General features: G+C 43.7%; 1 protein-coding gene across 2 annotated transcripts in view; it reads right to left on the bottom strand.

The window, feature by feature from the left end:
* Window positions 1–18,126, bottom strand: part of shtn2 (shootin 2) — a 44,278-nt gene that overhangs the window by 12,810 nt on the left and 13,342 nt on the right. The window contains exons 1-10 of one of the 2 annotated variants that reach the window (XM_055060308.1): window positions 9,721–9,820; window positions 8,377–8,426; window positions 7,928–7,988; window positions 6,890–6,984; window positions 6,562–6,799; window positions 5,984–6,081; window positions 5,533–5,614; window positions 3,751–3,845; window positions 653–805; window positions 360–579 (exon numbers count right to left, since the gene is read on the bottom strand). In XM_055060308.1, coding sequence (XP_054916283.1) covers window positions 360–579; window positions 653–805; window positions 3,751–3,845; window positions 5,533–5,614; window positions 5,984–6,081; window positions 6,562–6,799; window positions 6,890–6,984; window positions 7,928–7,988; window positions 8,377–8,426; window positions 9,721–9,754 — 1,126 coding nt within the window. In that variant the 5' untranslated portion in view covers window positions 9,755–9,820. Of the gene's footprint in view, window positions 1–359; window positions 580–652; window positions 806–3,750; window positions 3,846–5,532; window positions 5,615–5,983; window positions 6,082–6,561; window positions 6,800–6,889; window positions 6,985–7,927; window positions 7,989–8,376; window positions 8,427–9,720; window positions 9,821–18,126 lie in introns of those variants that run through there. The other variant, XM_055060309.1, reaches the window with a different exon arrangement.

Genomic DNA, 18,126 nt, shown 5'->3' on the forward strand with positions numbered 1-18,126 from the left:
GCCATCATGACAACGGCATTTGCATAAAGCTGCATCAGATTAAGTCATGTTGCCATTGGGCCATTGCTGAAGTGGCGTCGGTTCTCTCTAAATCAGCGGGTGGGTGGGTGGATGAGTGAGTGAGTGAGTGAGAGAGTGAGTGAGTGAGTGAATATGTGATGATCCATTGATTTGGAAGCGATATTCATGTCTTCTAGTGTCAATGAAACAAAAGGCAGTGACAATGCGGGGAATTAAAGAGAATCCAGAATCGGCTAAATTGTGTTTCACCAGGCCAAACCTTCACGAAACCCCAAGATTCAGACTGGTGCATCTCCAGTTGTCTGTGGATGGCGTTCGCTGTTGTTACAAGCTGTTACCTTCCTCTCTCAGCTCTGTCACTGACGCTTCGGCCTGAGCCAGTTGACCCTCCAACGTCTTCCTCTCATCCTCACTCTTCCTCAGCTGGTCCCTCAGCTCCGTGACCGGTGCGTCGGCCTGAGCCAGTTGACCCTCCAACGTCTTCCTCTCATCCTCACTCTTCCTCAGCTGGTCCCTCAGGTCCCGCAGCTCCTCCTCAGCACCTGCACTCGGTTTGATCTGACCGCACACACAAGAGAGACTGATGAATCGTGGCTTCGTAAGTCACGAATCCACGTTTCTGTCGCCGTACCTGGTCCTGGTAGTGGCGCTGAATGTTGCACAGGGCCGTGTTGATGCCGCATATTTGCGTCAGCGCCTGCTGCAGCCGAAGCCGCACGTCGGCCTCGGAGGCGTTCGCCTCCGTGGCGCTCGGTCGCTCGGCCGCCTTCTGCTCCGCCAACATCTGATGAGACAAACCGAATCTGGCTTCACCTCTAACATTTTCTACCCATCCTTGTAATCATCTGCTTTGAAGGAAATAGAAAAGAAATACATCGACTACAATGAACCGCCATTAGAGGAAAATGAAGGGAGCTGAATTGCTAGTTGTAGAAAACGTCTCTCCCCAGGAGGCTGTCACGATGCGGGGGGAAAATGTTTTCAAACCATGTGTTTGACTGAACAATGACTCGGGAGCCGTCATTACTCATCGGCTTCACTGTAGAGTAGGAACTGTGTAAACAGGATGGTTTTTCTGTGAGACAAAGCGTCATTACTCTTCCATTATGAAGAAACAATTTTGGCTTTGCCTCAATTCACTGTGAAATTGTTTCTTTTTTCTCTCTGCCCCGTCTTTTCATTGTGACAGATGAATGCACCAGTCGCAGTTATTAACTAGAGAATCAAGTTCCCAATAAATCTTTGTTCCGAAACCCAAATTCTGTCAAGAGCTCGAGTGTTACGGCTCACGTTTCTGCGGCATTGTCGTCGAACTGGTTTAAAAGCTCAAATCTAACAAAAGTCGCAAATTTCTAAAATGCTTGCAGGTGCGACGGGAACTGATGGCGTCCAGGAACGCTTCCTGCCCTCTGACCTCGGCCACTTCCGGGCTTCTTAGTCCGTAAAGATTTTCAGGGCAAGTTTTTTGAAGCAGGAAATTTTGAAACGTGTTTTCTGAAAGTGAGCAATGCTTTTCTAATACCTTAGTGATCTTAAGTACTTTAGTGATGCACGGCCAAACTGACCCAGTGTCAACATGTCGATGCCCCCTGGGGGATTTTGACGCGTAAACAATGGCTGCTTTTTCCCAGAAACTAATTCTTTGGTTCTTTTTCTAGGAATGTTTAATTTTCCACTGAATACATAAATATAATTTCAACATTCAGATGAGATTCTAATTAAGCTGAACAATTTCGGTTTCATTTTGAAACTTAATTTTGAATTTATAAAGGCCCGTTTTGGGATTCTGCTGGATTTTTAAATGTTTTGTTTACATTTTTAAGGGATGTTTATGTACACACCAACGCCTGACTGAGAAAATGTATTTGAAGTTATGAGTTGAAAGTCAAAATTGTTGACTTTCAGCTTGAAGTTGAAGCTTTCGGCTAAGTTTATAAGAACAATCTTCTTCTTTCGGATAAATTTGTGCGGCTCGTTCTCGACATTCACCTGAATTTCGAACTTCCAGCCACAAGAAGTTTTGGCCTCCAGCAGTTTAAAAACAACTATTTTTGCCTTCAGGCTGGATTTTTAAATGCTGTTGGCTAATTTATAGCATTTTTAAACCTCAAGATGAGTTTTAAAACTGCATTTTTTTGAGCTTCTGTTTAATTCAGGATCAGAATTGCTGAAAAAAAAACATTCAAACATCCATGAGCATCCTTTTACAGAAAACAGTCACTGGGTCCTGATGTTCTGTGAGGATCACAGGGTCCATTTGTCATAAAAAATGGTTGAAATCTCTTTTAGTCAAGATTTCTTGTTTTTTCTTTACTGGTCAGCTGAACTGATCAGATTTTTTTCATTCTTGAGAAAACAATCTTTTCAATTCTGTGTTGTTCTCTTTCTTTCTTCTCTTTTTCTTTCTTAGTACGCTTCCTAAAATATAACAAACAGCGGTGTGTGACGGGTCAAAGTTTGTTTAAAGCCACACAGCTCACTTATGACGACACTCCTAAGGACATCCACTTGCCGTCCCTCAAATCAGCTAAGCGAGCATTTTTATGATCAAGTACATGACTGAAAAACAGGAAGCGCGAGCAGAAAACGGGTTTTCATTTCTGCATTTGGGGCCTGAGATTTGGTTTGGTCTCCATCGGCGACATGCACCACGACTCTTTACGCTGCAAATTACACCACTCCGATCTTTGGTTCCCCTTCAGAGGAGAGCCGATTTCACACAGCAATTAGCACAGTTAGTTCACACACACACACACACACACACACACGCAGCAGCGCCAAGAGACAAAAGACACATCCGCACACACACACACACAAAAAGCTCAAAATTGTTTCCTGTTTGAGGATCCACATCATTATACCACCACGCATGGCGGGGAAGAGGTGTGAATGGTTGTTGTTTTCAAAACACATGAAAACAGACAAATAGCAGCGCATACAAGAGGCATTCAGCGCACGGGGGGCCGGACGCCAGGGGGGGGGTGGGTGGTTTTTTTTTTACCCTGAACTGAGAGTAAAGGGGTGGAATTGTGTGAGGAGTTGGGGGTCCCTTTCACAGGTAAGGACCCCTGCAAGGCGGCCCATTGTGCGCCTGTCCGGTAAATGGAGGACGCGGCGCACAAAGGCGACAATTGCTATATGCTCGGCAAAACATAAAGGTGTCAGGCGAAGACAGGTTGTGCTTGAAGGCCGCTATTCTCCCGCAGCAGCAATGATGACCGCTAATTATGGGGAGGGGAGGGGCGACGCAGGAGGGGGAGAGATGTTTTGAAAGAAAAAAAAAAAAACGGCTTTTTTTAAGGAGCAGCTGGGACAAGAAAAACCATGGGTCGGTGTGTGTGTGTGTGTGTGTGTGAGGGGATCTCAAGTGAACTGACGTTTTCTCTGTCTGCGTGTGTTTTTGCTACTGTGTGCGTGAATGCCAAGCCTCGTTGAGAGGGCCCAAATCTGTCGGGCGGTGTGAAAACGGAGCACCCTCCCCCCCCCCCTTTCAGTTGACCTGCCACCTCTGTTGTACCCTGACACCAAAGACACGCGCGTGCGCGCGCGTGTGCGAGTGTGTGTCTGTGTCCCTGTCCTTTCTCTCACCACGGCCACCCGAAGGTCAGCGCCAACACCCCTTCTACCTTCCCGTGGCACGACCTGTCACCCTGAACGTCCGCAGGTGCAAATGTGTGAGGAAAATATTTCTGAGGGAAGATGAAAACACACACAGACGCACACACACACCTGATGGGCGAAGACTTCGGCGTGTTGCCGCAGGCCCTGCTCCAGCTCCAGCTTCTGAGACATTTCTGTGAACTCCTCGGTGACAAGCTGGGAGACTGGGCAAACAGAAGAGAAAAAAAAAGAGGAAAAACAGAGAGATTCATTATGGTAACGCATTCCCCCAGGGGAACGTGTGATTTAGGCCGAGGAAAAGCAGCTGAATTTTACTTTCAAATATCAACGTGAAAGTAGCATGTTGACTATTCATATCCGTTCTCATGACCTCATGCCGCCCCGGTTCACTTCTCATTTTCTGCCTCGGTTCTTTCAGCACCTCGGATTCTGCGCTCGCTTGTGTTTGCGAGTATGCAGCCATGTGGCGAGACCGGGCCACCAGGACGAAATCATTTCACACTTCCACGTCCGTCAGCCGTCGATGACTTTGACGACGTGGAGCAAAACGACCCAGGAAGACCAATGAAACGGTTTAAAACCCGACTGTTCAGAGCTGCTTTCGGTTGCCAAGCGGAACAATGATGGACATATTTGATGTGTATTTGCTTGATGATTTTCATGACAAAATGTCACCATTGTTGCTTGTTTCTATGACATAAAGCACTTTGAACTGATGACAAATAAACTTGACTTGCCAAGACATTAAAATGATGCTGCAGTCTCTTGACGCAGCCGTGCGCTAAAGATTGAGAAATTACTCTCCAAAGTCATGTTAGTGAATCCATCTTGTTATAGTTGGTTCCTGACCACAGAGGTGAAAGTGGGAAGACATTTCACAAAGTTTGTAACTCTTGATCATCAGAGGCTGCTAGTATTGCAGCTGCTACCCAAACTCTCACATCATTAAGTGAATCGATTCCCAGACTTTATGTCATTCAAAAGGTATCATTTAGACATAAAAAGTCTCTTCCTTGTTAATTAACTTTTCCCAATGTTCAAAAGTGCAAAAAATAAAATAAAATAACATATCCAGTGCTGTGAAAAAGACGTTTGCCTTTTGCAGATTTCTTATTTTGTCACTTTCTTTTTTGCTAGTGTTTCAAGCCACACTGGCAAATTTTAACATGAGACAAAGATAAATGCTTGAAAAACTGTGATAAACCAACTTTGTTGTGGCCTGGTGACAATCAGACCTGTGGAGTTACTTCAACGGAAGCAGCGTGGCGACTTGAACGAGGCTGCAAGGTTTTAAAAAGCAGCACATCATCAGTCTGGAAGGGCTTTTAAAGCCTCTGACGGCTTCCTGGCTCCAGTGAGTTACAGTGAGGGTCGTCATCAGTGGAGAAAGCTTGGAGCGTTGATGAGCCTTTGCGTCCAAAATGACCTTGGGCTCATTTGAAGGGTAAATTCCACAACGTCACATTTTGAGCTGCCGCCATAATATTGAGTGACGTTTGGAGTCTGTCTTTAGCGAGACTTGTTCAAAAACTAATTGCAAAAACAGCCAAGCCCCATTTCCTCTAAGCTACAAATAATAGCGAGTGGCGGACATCTTCCTGACGTTGCTCCCCCGTTTTAGTCGCACTGAAGACAATTGTCCGTTGGTTTATAGCAACAAAACGAGCACACATAACATTTCTGACATACAAGTTTCAAGGTTATAGATCAGGCTTTAAATAACTTTATTTAGTAGGGCCGGAGTACGAAACCTTCTTTTCATAAAACAGACACTTTCTAAGACAACTCTATGTCAGAAACCTGTGTTTGGTTACTGACAAAACACAGTGAAGTGATTAAAATATTCCAGTGCAACATTCTTCATAACAACAGAAGTTAAGGATACTTTACCTCTTTTGATTTTGGTCATGGTCTTGGTCTGCTTGCTCATCGTCCTCAGAATGGCTTCCTTCTCCTCCACCTCTGCAACAAGCTGAACAAACATCAAGGTGAGATTCTCTCACTGACCCCAACTCTTTCATCTCAGAGAGACATTTTTATTTATTTATATTTTTCTAACCATTACCTTTACCTTTGCCTCATTCTTTAAACATGCAACTATGTCACTTCCTCTGATCCTGAAATTGAAAATCTACCTGCAGGGGTGCAATCGCAGCACAAGCCTCGTTGAGAGGGCTCAAATCTGTCGGGGTTCCAAAACAGTAGCCATCCAATCGGACTACAGATCCCAACACGATAAAACACACACACACACACACACACACACACACACACACACACACACACACACACACACACACACACACACACACACACACACACACATAGTGGTATTTACTACCTGCTCTCTGAGCTGGACCTGCTCTCTGGTCAGTTCCTCCACCTGATGCTCCAGTTGTAGCTTCTCAGCCAGCAGCCCGTCCAATGACGCCTGCATCGCTAGCACAAACACACAGACACACTCACCATTAGGCTTTAAACCGTTTTTAATTGGCATTTTTTTATATCCTCATCTCCAAGTTCTTTGGAAATACAGTCAAAAATGATGCAATACGTATTCTGTGCCAGTAGGAGGCGCTGACATTGACAACTTGAGCACGGCTAAAGCAAAAACCAACATTGTTGGTTCTCCTGAGTCATTTCTTAGAGATTTTTAATGATCTTTCGTGAGCAAAAACTCTGGATTTATGTTCACAGGAGAGGCAAAAGCAGAAATAGTTTCAGCTTTGTTGAATATTGATGCTGCAATATTCAACAAACTTTAATTTGTAGACGGGCATTAAGGTTGCCCGGGTCTTTTCTTCTTGGCTAACTCAGTTGTTGGACGATCTGCAGGTAAGATCTGAAGGTATTTTTGGTTTTTTTTAAAGAAAAACAAGAAACAATGTTTTTAGCCAAGTTAAGTTCTGAGCAACTAACCTGTGATCTTGGCTTGACTTTCAAGCAGCAAGTTCTCTTCACTGTTACTTTCCCTAAAATTACCCACACCACCATCAACCACATCGCAATCAACCACATCGGAATCAGCCGTATCGACATCAGCCGCCAGGTCAGTCTCTGGGTCAAGGGTCACAGTGGCCAGGTTTTCTGGGAGGGTGGAGATCAGCGGCAGCAACATCTGGCTCTTTCTTTTCAGGGCTGTGTTTTCCTTGCTGACCTGTGAAACGGAGGAGACGACGGTTAGATGTGGAGACCGATGCATCTCTGTTGCCGTATTCGTCAGCTCGAATGAATTTCTTGACGTTACTTTGACAGCCAGAGCCTCCGCGCTCTCCCTGCAGGACCGTTCCACCTGGAACTGGATCTCCAACATATTCATCTCCTTCAGCAGATGATTGGAAACTGATCACAGAAAGGAGAGATGTTTTTAGTTTCTTTTATTTTCCTTTTCAGGCACAACAATTTATAGCAAAAAGAATCTTTATCGCTTTAAATTTGGACACCTGAAACATTTTTGTGTGACACTAATAAAATCTACAATGCCTTGGAAGGGTTTCTACTTTTTTATTGTAACTTTTTGCGTCGTGTAAAGTTGAGTGATTGTCCAACTCCATTCCTTAAGGACCAATGTCTTAAATGTCTTATATGTGTCCCTGCCCCATCGCATTCAAAGCATATATATGCAAACCATGCAGGACATCATGCTTTGGGGACTGGGTAAGAACTTTCAAGTTAATTTTTTATTTTTTTATTTTTTTTGTGCATGCTTCCCTTCATACAAAGGAGAATTTAAAACACTTTACAGGAAAAAAAGAAATGAAATAGATGGAAGTAGAATGACATCTCATTAGCCCTTTTTATTTTAATACCCGTGAATGATGAAATGGTTCTTATAACGAAATAGTTTAGATTAATGCTGTTCTTCCCCAAATCTACTTGAAAATTGGAGGCAAAACTTATCAAATGGTTGAAATAAATCTTTTTTCTGTAAAGTAGAAAGAAGAAAAATCCCTTCCCCAGAGAGGTTTTTACAAAGTATTGACTCAACACTTTGAGACGTGAGAAGCGCACGTCTCAGTTTTTTTGTTGCCAGTCATGTAGGATTATCATAAAATACAATAAAGTTTGAGGCTTTAAAACAAAAAAGTTTGACATATGTAAAGACATTTGCAGGCTGCTGCATGTTTTGGATTCCCTCCTTCCAAAAGAAGAAAAATGCTTCTGCACATGAACTCAGTCGAAAGGTCGACAGAAAGGTCAAAAACGACTCAACGAACGCGTCTCTGGCCTGCGTCGCTCCGTTCGCGTTCCCGCCGAAACGGACCCGCCGCTGCAGATCTCTCACCTTCCTCCAGCTCCATCAGCCTCTGATTGGCTTCGTCTCGCTGCTTCTCCAGGATCTCGCACTAACAATCAAAATCAGCGCAAGTGAGCAGAAGAAAACACATCAATCCGCTCACGTCGAATTCGACGGCGCTCATTTTTATTCGCTTTCTGAGCCGCCGTCAGCCTCCACCTGAGGCACAAACACGATTCTGCCATTATTAATGTAATCAAGGCTGCAGACGTGGACTCTGCATTGTGCTTTGAGGCCGCAATTTTGGCTCATTTTTCACCTTCCTTGCAGATGTCGTTTTAAATTACACTGGGACATTTGCTGTGAAAACATCCAAATAGAAGCAGTGAAAGAGAAAGAACAAATCAGATGTCAACACGTCCCACACGTCTGAGCAGGATTCATCTTTTTCCTCATGTGCTGCTGATTGTCTCTAATGCACACTGTAGCAGCAGTACCTGAATATCTTGCCAATCTTCAGAAGATAAGCAGCTGTCCTCATCAGAATCTGCAAGGAGAAACACATCATGTTTTCATTCTCACACAGCGGACAGATTGGGAAGCTAATTTGGACGAGACAAAACAGACGAGCGAGAATCCTCGCATCCCAGCGTGACTGGAAAAGGAAGTCCTCGCTCGGCGCGTTTCGCTCGCACAGATAAAAGGATGTGAAATCGCAGAAAGAACCCGATCGACATGTTTTGGTTTCTGTCACACTGGACTCAAGTGACAGGAAAGTGAGTCACTTGCTCAACAGCCTGACACGTTGCTTTCACTGATCCGGTGATGAGACTTTAAATACGTCCTAAAAATCTCTTGCTTGGTCTCTTCGGGTCAGGCGTCCCGTGGTTCCATCAGATGCATTTTTGACTCCCTGTTCTCCTAAGAGAAAACTGACTTTCTGATGGAAAACCTTCCAAGCACTTCGATTATTTTTTTTCTTACCGATCATTCCTGAATTTTAATATGGTGCTCTTTGTCTTATTTTTTAGCATATCATTGAGCATTCATTGAGCTGGAGGTGAATTTTTTACAAGTGAACTTCTGGAATATCGTCTAAAATATCCTTAATTCTTAAATAACTCTTACCAGTGTAAAATGAAGGACTTCATGTGGTTTGAAATTTGCCTTACAACTATTCCCAGATTGATTTTCAGCCACAGTTACTTCTCTAACATCATTGCTGGTGTCTGTCCTCCCTGACATTGTTGGAAACCATAAAGAAATCAGCCAAAACTCCTATTTCTATAGCCCATCAGACAGTTATATAGAGTTATAATACAATAAAGTTAGAGGCTTTATTGCAAATTAAAGCCTCAATTTGTCCTGATAGATAAAAATAAAAAATTTAAGTAAAATCCCACAGTTCATGAATACAATCTAATGTTCGAAGGACAGACTCACCGTCATTATTGCATTGTTTGTTCCTTTTAAAAGGTTAATAACACACAATGTCTTATTTAAACAATGCTGTACAAACACAATGTCTTAAAATGTGCTTCCAAGCAGTTTAAAAGTCTCGAAGGCTGCTTCGACGCCTCTTAAGCCAGATTAAGTCCGACTAGCCACAAACATTTAATCAAGAAACGCAACAAGTGAATCTTTAAAAGGCGAATGTAAAAGAAATAAAGCTTTTCCAGAACGTGTCTACCGGCCAGCTGCCTAAAGTGAAACATTTTCTGCTCACTAGGAGAATCCTTTTATGATTCATTATTTTTAACCAAGTTAATCACCGCCTATTTAAAAAAAAATCAAAATATGAAATTAATTAACAAGATTTTATTTATTTTATGTGTCCATACCTGCAACTGAGCTCTCCTCATCTTGTATCCACATCTTTCTGTAAGATTTCAAATGTTTCCTTTGAACCCAGCACAATGAATGCGCTGTGATTTCTCTAAAACGCAGCCAGTTTATATTGAAACTAGCAAAATGGTATTTCTGACTAAACCTCGCCCCCACTGCCAAATACAGGAACGAGGAACTTGCGCCTCAATCGAAAATGTACCGTTAGTCACAAGAAGTGTTTCTTCTTGGGATAAAGTCAGATTTTCGTCTTACACCGGTTGTATTTAGTGATCAGCAAGCACCAATGCCGTAAAAAGGGAAAAAAACAAAAACAAAAAACGCAGCTCTGCTTTGTGAATGTGGCTTCTGAAGAGTGGACTCTGTCTCTCTGCAGCAGACTCAGTGTCACTCAAACAGCAGGAGCAAAGCAAGAGCTGCTTTCGCTCCTCTATTAGCATCTGTGCCGGAGTTCATGACCTGTGAGGCGTCAGCAGCCCACCATAGGAACCTTATTTCTGGGTGAGAAGTTGGCAGATGACTGAGGGCTTGGTGGCACGATGCTGATGCTGATGACACATTTCTCCGCTGTGAATAATTTACGAGCTTCAAATTCCTGATCCCTCACTCCTGTTTTATTCATCCACCTGCCTTCCAGGAGCCGATTCCTTGTAGGTCGGGTTAAGTGCTGTAAATTCACTCCGTTTGGCTTTTGTTTTCACTCATTTCTGCAGACGGATTTGATGCTGGATGGAGGTTAGAATATTAAATTAAAGCTGCAAGCAGCCTCGAACGGCCCTCGCAGCCAAGCGCCGCTCCGGCCTATTGCCACCGCGGGGTACGAGCAACCGCCGCCTCACGCCAGCCACCACAGAAGCTTCTCACGCAGTTTTCAGCGCCTCCGCCCGCACCGCGGAAGCAGTTGCTCAGTTTCCATCAACGCTGCGCACGTGCTAAGACAGAAGTTGTTGCGCAGTTTCCGCGCCCGTCCTCCAGGCGGTACGCATCTATGTGTTCGGCGGCTATCCTTCAAGATGCAAAAAAATGTGGTATAGATTCATTGGTTTAGCGAGGAAATACAGCTGGCGGATTAATGTAGGGGCGCAGTGGAGTCAAAATACATTTCAATGCTGTTTTGCTCTTTAGAGGTCAACAAAGGTCATACGTATCCAATTTGGCGCCGGTCGGATGATCCATGTGTCATTTAGAGCCGATCATATGCACGTGGCGAAGTAATGCATTTCGTCATTTCTACACCCCAATGCGGTTCGGTCAGCAGCCAGCATTCATAGAGTTCATCATGTTATCGTTTTTAGTCAGTATTCACATGATGAAACCATATAAATTATAGAATAACAGTAAAACATACAGCAGAAAAACATGTGACTGCCTCTTAAAAGTGGGCGGGGCTACAGTGAGGTCATCAAGTGACCATGGAAATGTGTTCAGGCTGTTCTCTAGAAAGACAGAGGAAGTGTGATGATGCAGCTGTGATCTTGCATTTGGAAGTCATTTAATGTTGATGTTTCATGGTAAATAGTGAAAGTTTTACACTAAGCCACACCCACATGCTTGATGTTAACTACAACTGAGATGTAAATGCAGTGCAACTTTAACGTTATCGTGAAATGAGTCAGGAAATGGTGAAGGTTAAGATGTATCAGTTTAATAAACCGCACTGTTCAGTAATAAACCAAGGGCAATGCACAATAACAGAGCACAGTTAACTTTCAGCACTTTAGAACAATAGCACAGACTGAATCCCATCCATTAATTAGGTATTAATCACAGGAAGTGCTGCAACTAAATATTACAACCCCAATGGATCTGTAAAAAGATACTTAGCATTTTCTCAGAGCTCTTTCAAACGACATTTTAAACATCTTCTATACATAATAACAAACAACTCTGAATTTATGAAACTGGATGTATCACACACACTATTCAGTTTATTGAATTAGTAAAGCGCTTCGTTAGCATTAAAAACGTTGCAGGCCTCAGGCATTGGGTTAGCATCCTCCTCAGAAAACTGTTCCAAACATGACGGCTTCCAGAACCAGCAGGAAGGAATAAATTACTCACCGCACCGCGAGTTACGACTGTTTAAACGAACAGCAATGGGCTCTTTGCACCTGCCGCGCTGACGTCACAACTGCATACCCGAATGCTGCTCTTTTTTCCACTTTCAGAAACTATGACTGCTATAAAAGACAAAGTCGTACTTAAGACACAAATAAAACAATACTATGTACTTTGTTTAAGTTTTCATGGATTTCCAAGCCACCCTCAATTAAGAGAGCTTGTAAATTCGTTGCTACAAGTTAAAGCTACCACTTGAAGCTAACGCCGTACACACCGCTCTAAACACCGTCTTAATGAGCCATTCACAACAAGCATGCAAAAGTAATAAAACGAAATAAACAGAAACCTTAAGCAACACGGCCATATTTTCTAAAAGTAATAACTCTGAATCTGAACAGTCAGCTGAACTAGAACTCCGATACCAGAGTAAGCTCTGTGCTCGTTTTTCTCGTCATACTTCAAGCAAAAAGTCTGAACTGTAATCTGCTCCCCCTCCCCCTCCCCGCTGCTTTATTGTCGTTAACAATAAACACATAATATGCTTGAAAATAAGGCACAAACAGTGTCCGTTAGAATGGCTGAGAAATCTTTAGATAATTAAATAGCAGATTTTCCTAGAAAGCTAGCAGGCTTGTGCTAGCAGTTTAAAGAAAATAAAACTCACCTTCATATCTGTGAATGTATAACGAGGCGAACATCTTAAAACCTTTCTTTGCCTTACTTGTTGGGGTTTCGGATCGATGTACATTATTAATTGTTACCTTGGAAAAACATTTCAGCCGTGTTTTCCCAACGTGTAAGCTGAGGTGCAAAGAGCCCATTAAACTTCTCCAACTCCGGTCCAACAGAGCCTTCTTGCTCCAAAGCGTGGTTCGGATTTGCAACTCCAAAATCCAAGCAAAATGTTGAGCGTATTCCAGTTCTGTGGCTCCAAAAAGCAAACAAAATGTTCAGGAAAACTTTGCAGCTCCAGCTGTCGCCGGCTGACTGTTATTACGTAGCGTCGATCTGTTTCTCATTGATGGAGTACCACTGCCTCCTGCTGTCGAAATACTGGTATTTCTAGCAGTACCAGTATTTCTCCACAAGGTGCCAGTGGTACTGACCCCAGTGTGTTCTTACTTCGCTGTGTCATAAGTTTTGCTGAATGACTTTGTTTGTATTATTTCTAGCAAAAATGAATGAATGTTTGTACTTAACCCACAAAATAAATTTATATATATAAAAAGTTATAATAATGTATATTTAAATAATTAATAACAACATAACCTATGGGCTGCTGTTTTCTAGGGGCGCTATAGAGAAATTAGGCCACGCCCTACAAATATTGTGATGGGATTCCAGTCGGGGAGTGGATAAATATTCATCCTTGTGAGTTTGCAGCAGCTGAGCCCGAAAATGTGGTATTGAGAGCCAAAACGTATGGCGATGGCGTTACAGGTAACTTCGCCACGCCGCCATGCCCACCTGCTCTATCGTAGCTGGTCGGGGTTGGAATCCTCAATACACCAACATGTCTTCGGTGTCTGGGCACAGTTTCATGTTGATGAGGTCAAAGGGGTCGGATAGCGAACGTTCACAGTAAAACATTACACTTCCTGTTCTCAGGGGCGTGGCCTAAGTGATGTCATCATTCGACCATAGGGTAATGTAGGAGACCCGATGATGATCAATCACAGAAACTTTGGTGCCTCTGTGAGTTTCTGTGTAGGAGATATAGCAGTTTATGTTTTTTATGGCGAGTAGGTGAACTTTGACCCCTGCTAACCCCCCTTCAGCATACTCAAAAACTCACCGTTTAGATAACTTTTAGATGAGACATGCCTTATGAACAGACTGACGAGTTTGAAGCCGATCATCGAAATCCCTAGGAGGAGATAGATCAAATATGAAGGCTGTAAACTGCAAAAATGGGGTCAAAAACCGAACTTGAATCCAAAATGGCTGACTTCCTGTGGGGTTTAGACCATGGCTCCAAGAGACTTTTTTGTACGTCCTGACAAGGTACACATGTGTACAAAGTTTCGTATTTGTAGGTTAAAGCATGGCTTGGGCTGATCATTTAAAGTTTTCTAGGGGGCGCTATAGAGAAATTAGGCCACGCCCACCAAATATTCTGATGGATTCCTGTTGGGGAGTGGATGAGGGTCCATCCTTATGAGTTTGCAGCAGCTGGGCCCAAAAATGTGGAATTGAGAGCCAAACGTATGGCGATGGCGTTACAGGTGACTTCGCCACGCCACCACGCCCACCTGCTCCATCGAAGCTGGTCGGGGTTAGAATCCTCAATACACCAACATGTTCTCTGTGTCTGGGCACAGTTTCATGTTGATCAGGTCAAAGGGGTCAGATAGCGACAGTTCACAGTAAAACATTACACTTCCTGTTCTCAGGGGGCGTGGCCTAAGTGATGTCATCATTCGACCATAGGGTATTGTAGAAGACCCGATGATGATCAATCACAGAAACTTTGGTGCCTCTGTGAGTTTCTGTGTAGGAGATATAGCAGTTTATTTTTTATGGCGAGTAGGTGAACTTTGACCCCTGCTAACCCCCTTCAGCATACTCAAAAACTCACCGTTTAGATAACTTTAGATGGGACATGCCTTATGAACAGACTGACCGAGTTTGAAGTCGATCAATCAAAATCCTAGGAGGAGATAGATCAAATACAAGGCTGTAAACGGCAAAAATCGGCAAAAATGGGTCAAAATGGGAACTTCATCAAAAATGGCTGACTTCCTGTGATACTTGCACTATGACATTAATTGTAAATTTTGAGCGTCTTGGGAGTTCTACAAGTGTACCAAATTTCATGTGTCTACGATAAAGTAAGTGAATAGCAGAGGGTAAAAAAGGGTGTTTTTCCAATTTCTAGGTGGCGCCGTAGAGACATTTCTGTTGCAATTTTTGCTACGACTTTAAAATACGTAAATTTTAAACAGCTTAAGGCCTCCGCCAAGTTTGGTGAGTTTTTTGAATATGATAAAGCCCTCAAAAAGCCAATTCATTTGGTGGAAGAATAATAATAATAAAAAGCTGCAAGCAGCCTCGAACGGCCCTCGCAGCCAAGCGCCGCTCCGGCCTATTGCCACCGCGGGGTACGAGCAACCGCGCCTCACGCCAGCCACCACAGAAGCTCTCACGCAGTTTTCAGCGCCTCCGCCCGCACCGCGGAAGCTGTTGCTCAGTTTAAACTTCTCCAACTCCGGTCCAACAGAGCCTTCTTGCTCAAAAGCGTGGTTCGATTTGCAACTCCAAAATCCAAGCAAAATGTTGAGCGTAGTCCAGTTCTGTGGCTCCAAAAGCAGGCAAAATGTTCAGGAAAACTTCGCAGCTCCAGCTGTCGCCGGCTGACTGTTATTACGTAGCGTCGATCTGTTTTCTCATTGATGGAGTACCACTGCCTCCTGCTGGGGCAATACTGGTATTGCACTAGCAGTACCAGTATATCGCCACAAGTGCCAGTGTACTCCATCAACTGACCCCAGTGTGTTCTTACTTCGCTGTGTCATAAGTTTTGCTGAATGACTTTGTATTATTTCTAGCAAAAATGAATGAATGTTTGTACTTTAACCCACAAAATAAACTTATATATATATATAAAAGTTATAATAATGTATATTTAAATAATTAATAACAACATAACCTATGGGCTGCTGTTTTCTAGGGGGCGCTATAGAGAAATTAGGCCACGCCCTCCAAATATTGTGATGGATTCCTGTCGGGGAGTTGATGGGAATCCATCCTTGTGAGTTTGGAGCAGCTGTGCCCAAAATGTGGAATTGAGAGCCAAACGTATGGCGATGGCGTTACAGGTCACTTTGCCATGCCGCCACGCCCACCTGCTCCATCGTAGCTGGTCGGGATTAGAATCCTCAACACACCAACATGTCTTCTGTGTCTGGGCACAGTTTCATGTTGATGAGGTCAAAGGGGGTCAGATAGCGACCATTGACAGTAAAACATTACACTTCCTGTTCTCAGGGGGCGTGGCCTAAGTGATGTCATCATTCGACCATAGGGTATTGTCGGGCAGCCGATGATGATCAATCACAGTAACTTTGGTGCCTCTGTGAATTTGTGTGTAGGAAATATAGCAGATTCATGTTTTTATGGCGTGTAGGTGAACTTTGACCCCTGCTAACCCCCCTTCAGCATTCTCAAAAACTCACCGTTTTGATAACTTTAGATGGGACATGCCTTATGAACAGACTGACCGAGTTTGAAGCCGATAAATCGAAATCCCTAGGAGGAGTTCGATCAAATACCAAGGCTGTAAATGGCAAAAATGGGGTCAAAATTTGAACTTCAATCTAAAATGGCCGACTTCCTGTGGGGTTTTAGACCATGGCTCCAAGAGACTTTTTTGTAAGTCCTGACAAGGTACACATGTGTACAAAGTTTTGTAATTGTAGGTTAAAGCATGGCTTGGGGCTGATCATTTAAAGTTTTCTAGGGGGCGCTATAGAGAAATTAGGCCACACCCACCAAATATTATGATGGATTCCTGTCGGGGAGTTGATGGGGATCCATCTTTGTGAGTTTGGAGCAGCTGGCCTCAAAATGTGGAATTGAGAGCCAAACGTATGGCGATGGCGTTAGAGGTCACTTCGCCACGCCACCATGCCCACCTGCTCTATCGTAGCTGGTCGGGGTTGGAATCCTCAATACACCAACATGTCTTCGGTGTCTGGGCACAGTTTCATGTTGATGAGGTCAAAGGGTCGGATAGCGAACGTTCACAGTAAAACATTACACTTCCTGTTCTCAGGGGGCGTGGCCTAAGTGATGTCATCATTCGACCATAGGGTAATGTAGGAGACCCGATGATGATCAATCACAGAAACTTTGGTGCCTCTGTGAGTTTCTGTGTAGGAGATATAGCAGTTTATGTTTTTATGGCGAGTAGGTGAAATTTGACCCCTGCTAACCCCCCTTCAGCATACTCAAAAACTCACCGTTTAGATAACTTTAGATGAGACATGCCTTATGAACAGACTGACCGAGTTTGAAGCCGATCAATCGAAATCCCTAGGAGGAGATAGATCAAATATGAAGGCTGTAAACTGCAAAAATGGGGTCAAAAACCGAACTTGAATCCAAAATGGCTGACTTCCTGTGGGGTTTAGACCATGGCTCCAAGAGACTTTTTTGTACGTCCTGACAAGGTACACATGTGTACAAAGTTTCGTATTTGTAGGTTAAAGCATGGCTTGGGATGATCATTTAAAGTTTTCTAGGGGGCGCTATAGAGAAATTAGGCTACGCCCACCAAATATTGTGATGGATTCCTGTTGGGGAGTGGATGAGGGTCCATCCTTATGAGTTTGCAGCAGCTGGGCCCGAAAATGTGGAATTGAGAGCCAAACGTATGGCGATGGCGTTACAGGTGACTTCGCCACGCCACCACGCCCACCTGCTCCATCGAAGCTGGTCGGGGTTAGAATCCTCAATACACCAACATGTTCTCTGTGTCTGGGCACAGTTTCATGTTGATGAGGTCAAAGGGGTCAGATAGCGAACGTTCACAGTAAAACATTACACTTCCTGTTCTCAGGGGGCGTGGCCTAAGTGATGTCAACATTCGACCATAGGGTATTGTAGAAGACCCGATGATGATCAATCACAGAAACTTTGATGCTTCTGTGAGTTTCTGTGTAAGAGATATAGCAGTTTATTTTTTTATGGCGAGTAGGTGAACTTTGACCCCTGCTAACCCCCCCTTCAGCATACTCAAAAACTCACCGTTTAGATAACTTTAGATGGGACATGCCTTATGAACAGACTGACCGAGTTTGAAGTCGATCAATCAAATCCCTAGGAGGAGATAGATCAAATACAAAGGCTGTAAACGGCAAAAATCGGCAAAAATGGGGTCAAAATGGGAACTTCAATCAAAAATGGCTGACTTCCTGTGATACTTGCACTATGACATTAATTGCACATTTTGAGCGTCTTGGGGAGTTCTACAAGTGTACAAAATTTCATGTGTCTACGATAAAGTAAGTGAATAGCAGAGGGTAAAAAAGGGTGTTTTTCCAATTTCTAGGTGGCGCCGTAGAGACATTTCTGTTGCAATTTTTGCTACGACTTTAAAATACGTAAATTTTAAACAGGCTTAAGGCCTCCGCCAAGTTTGGTGAGTTTTTGAATATGATAAAGCCCCCAAAAAGCCAATTCATTTGGGTGGAAGAATAATAATAATTAAAGCTGCAAGCAGCCTCGAACGGCCCTCGCAGCCAAGCGCCGCTCCGGCCTATTGCCACCGCGGGGTACGAGCAACCGCCGCCTCACGCCAGCCACCACAGAAGCTCTCACGCAGTTTTCAGCGCCTCCGC

The sequence above is a fragment of the Poeciliopsis prolifica genome, unplaced genomic scaffold (assembly GCF_027474105.1).
Source record: "Poeciliopsis prolifica strain line A6 unplaced genomic scaffold, Auburn_PproV2 SCAFFOLD058, whole genome shotgun sequence".
Lineage (NCBI taxonomy): Eukaryota > Metazoa > Chordata > Actinopteri > Cyprinodontiformes > Poeciliidae > Poeciliopsis > Poeciliopsis prolifica.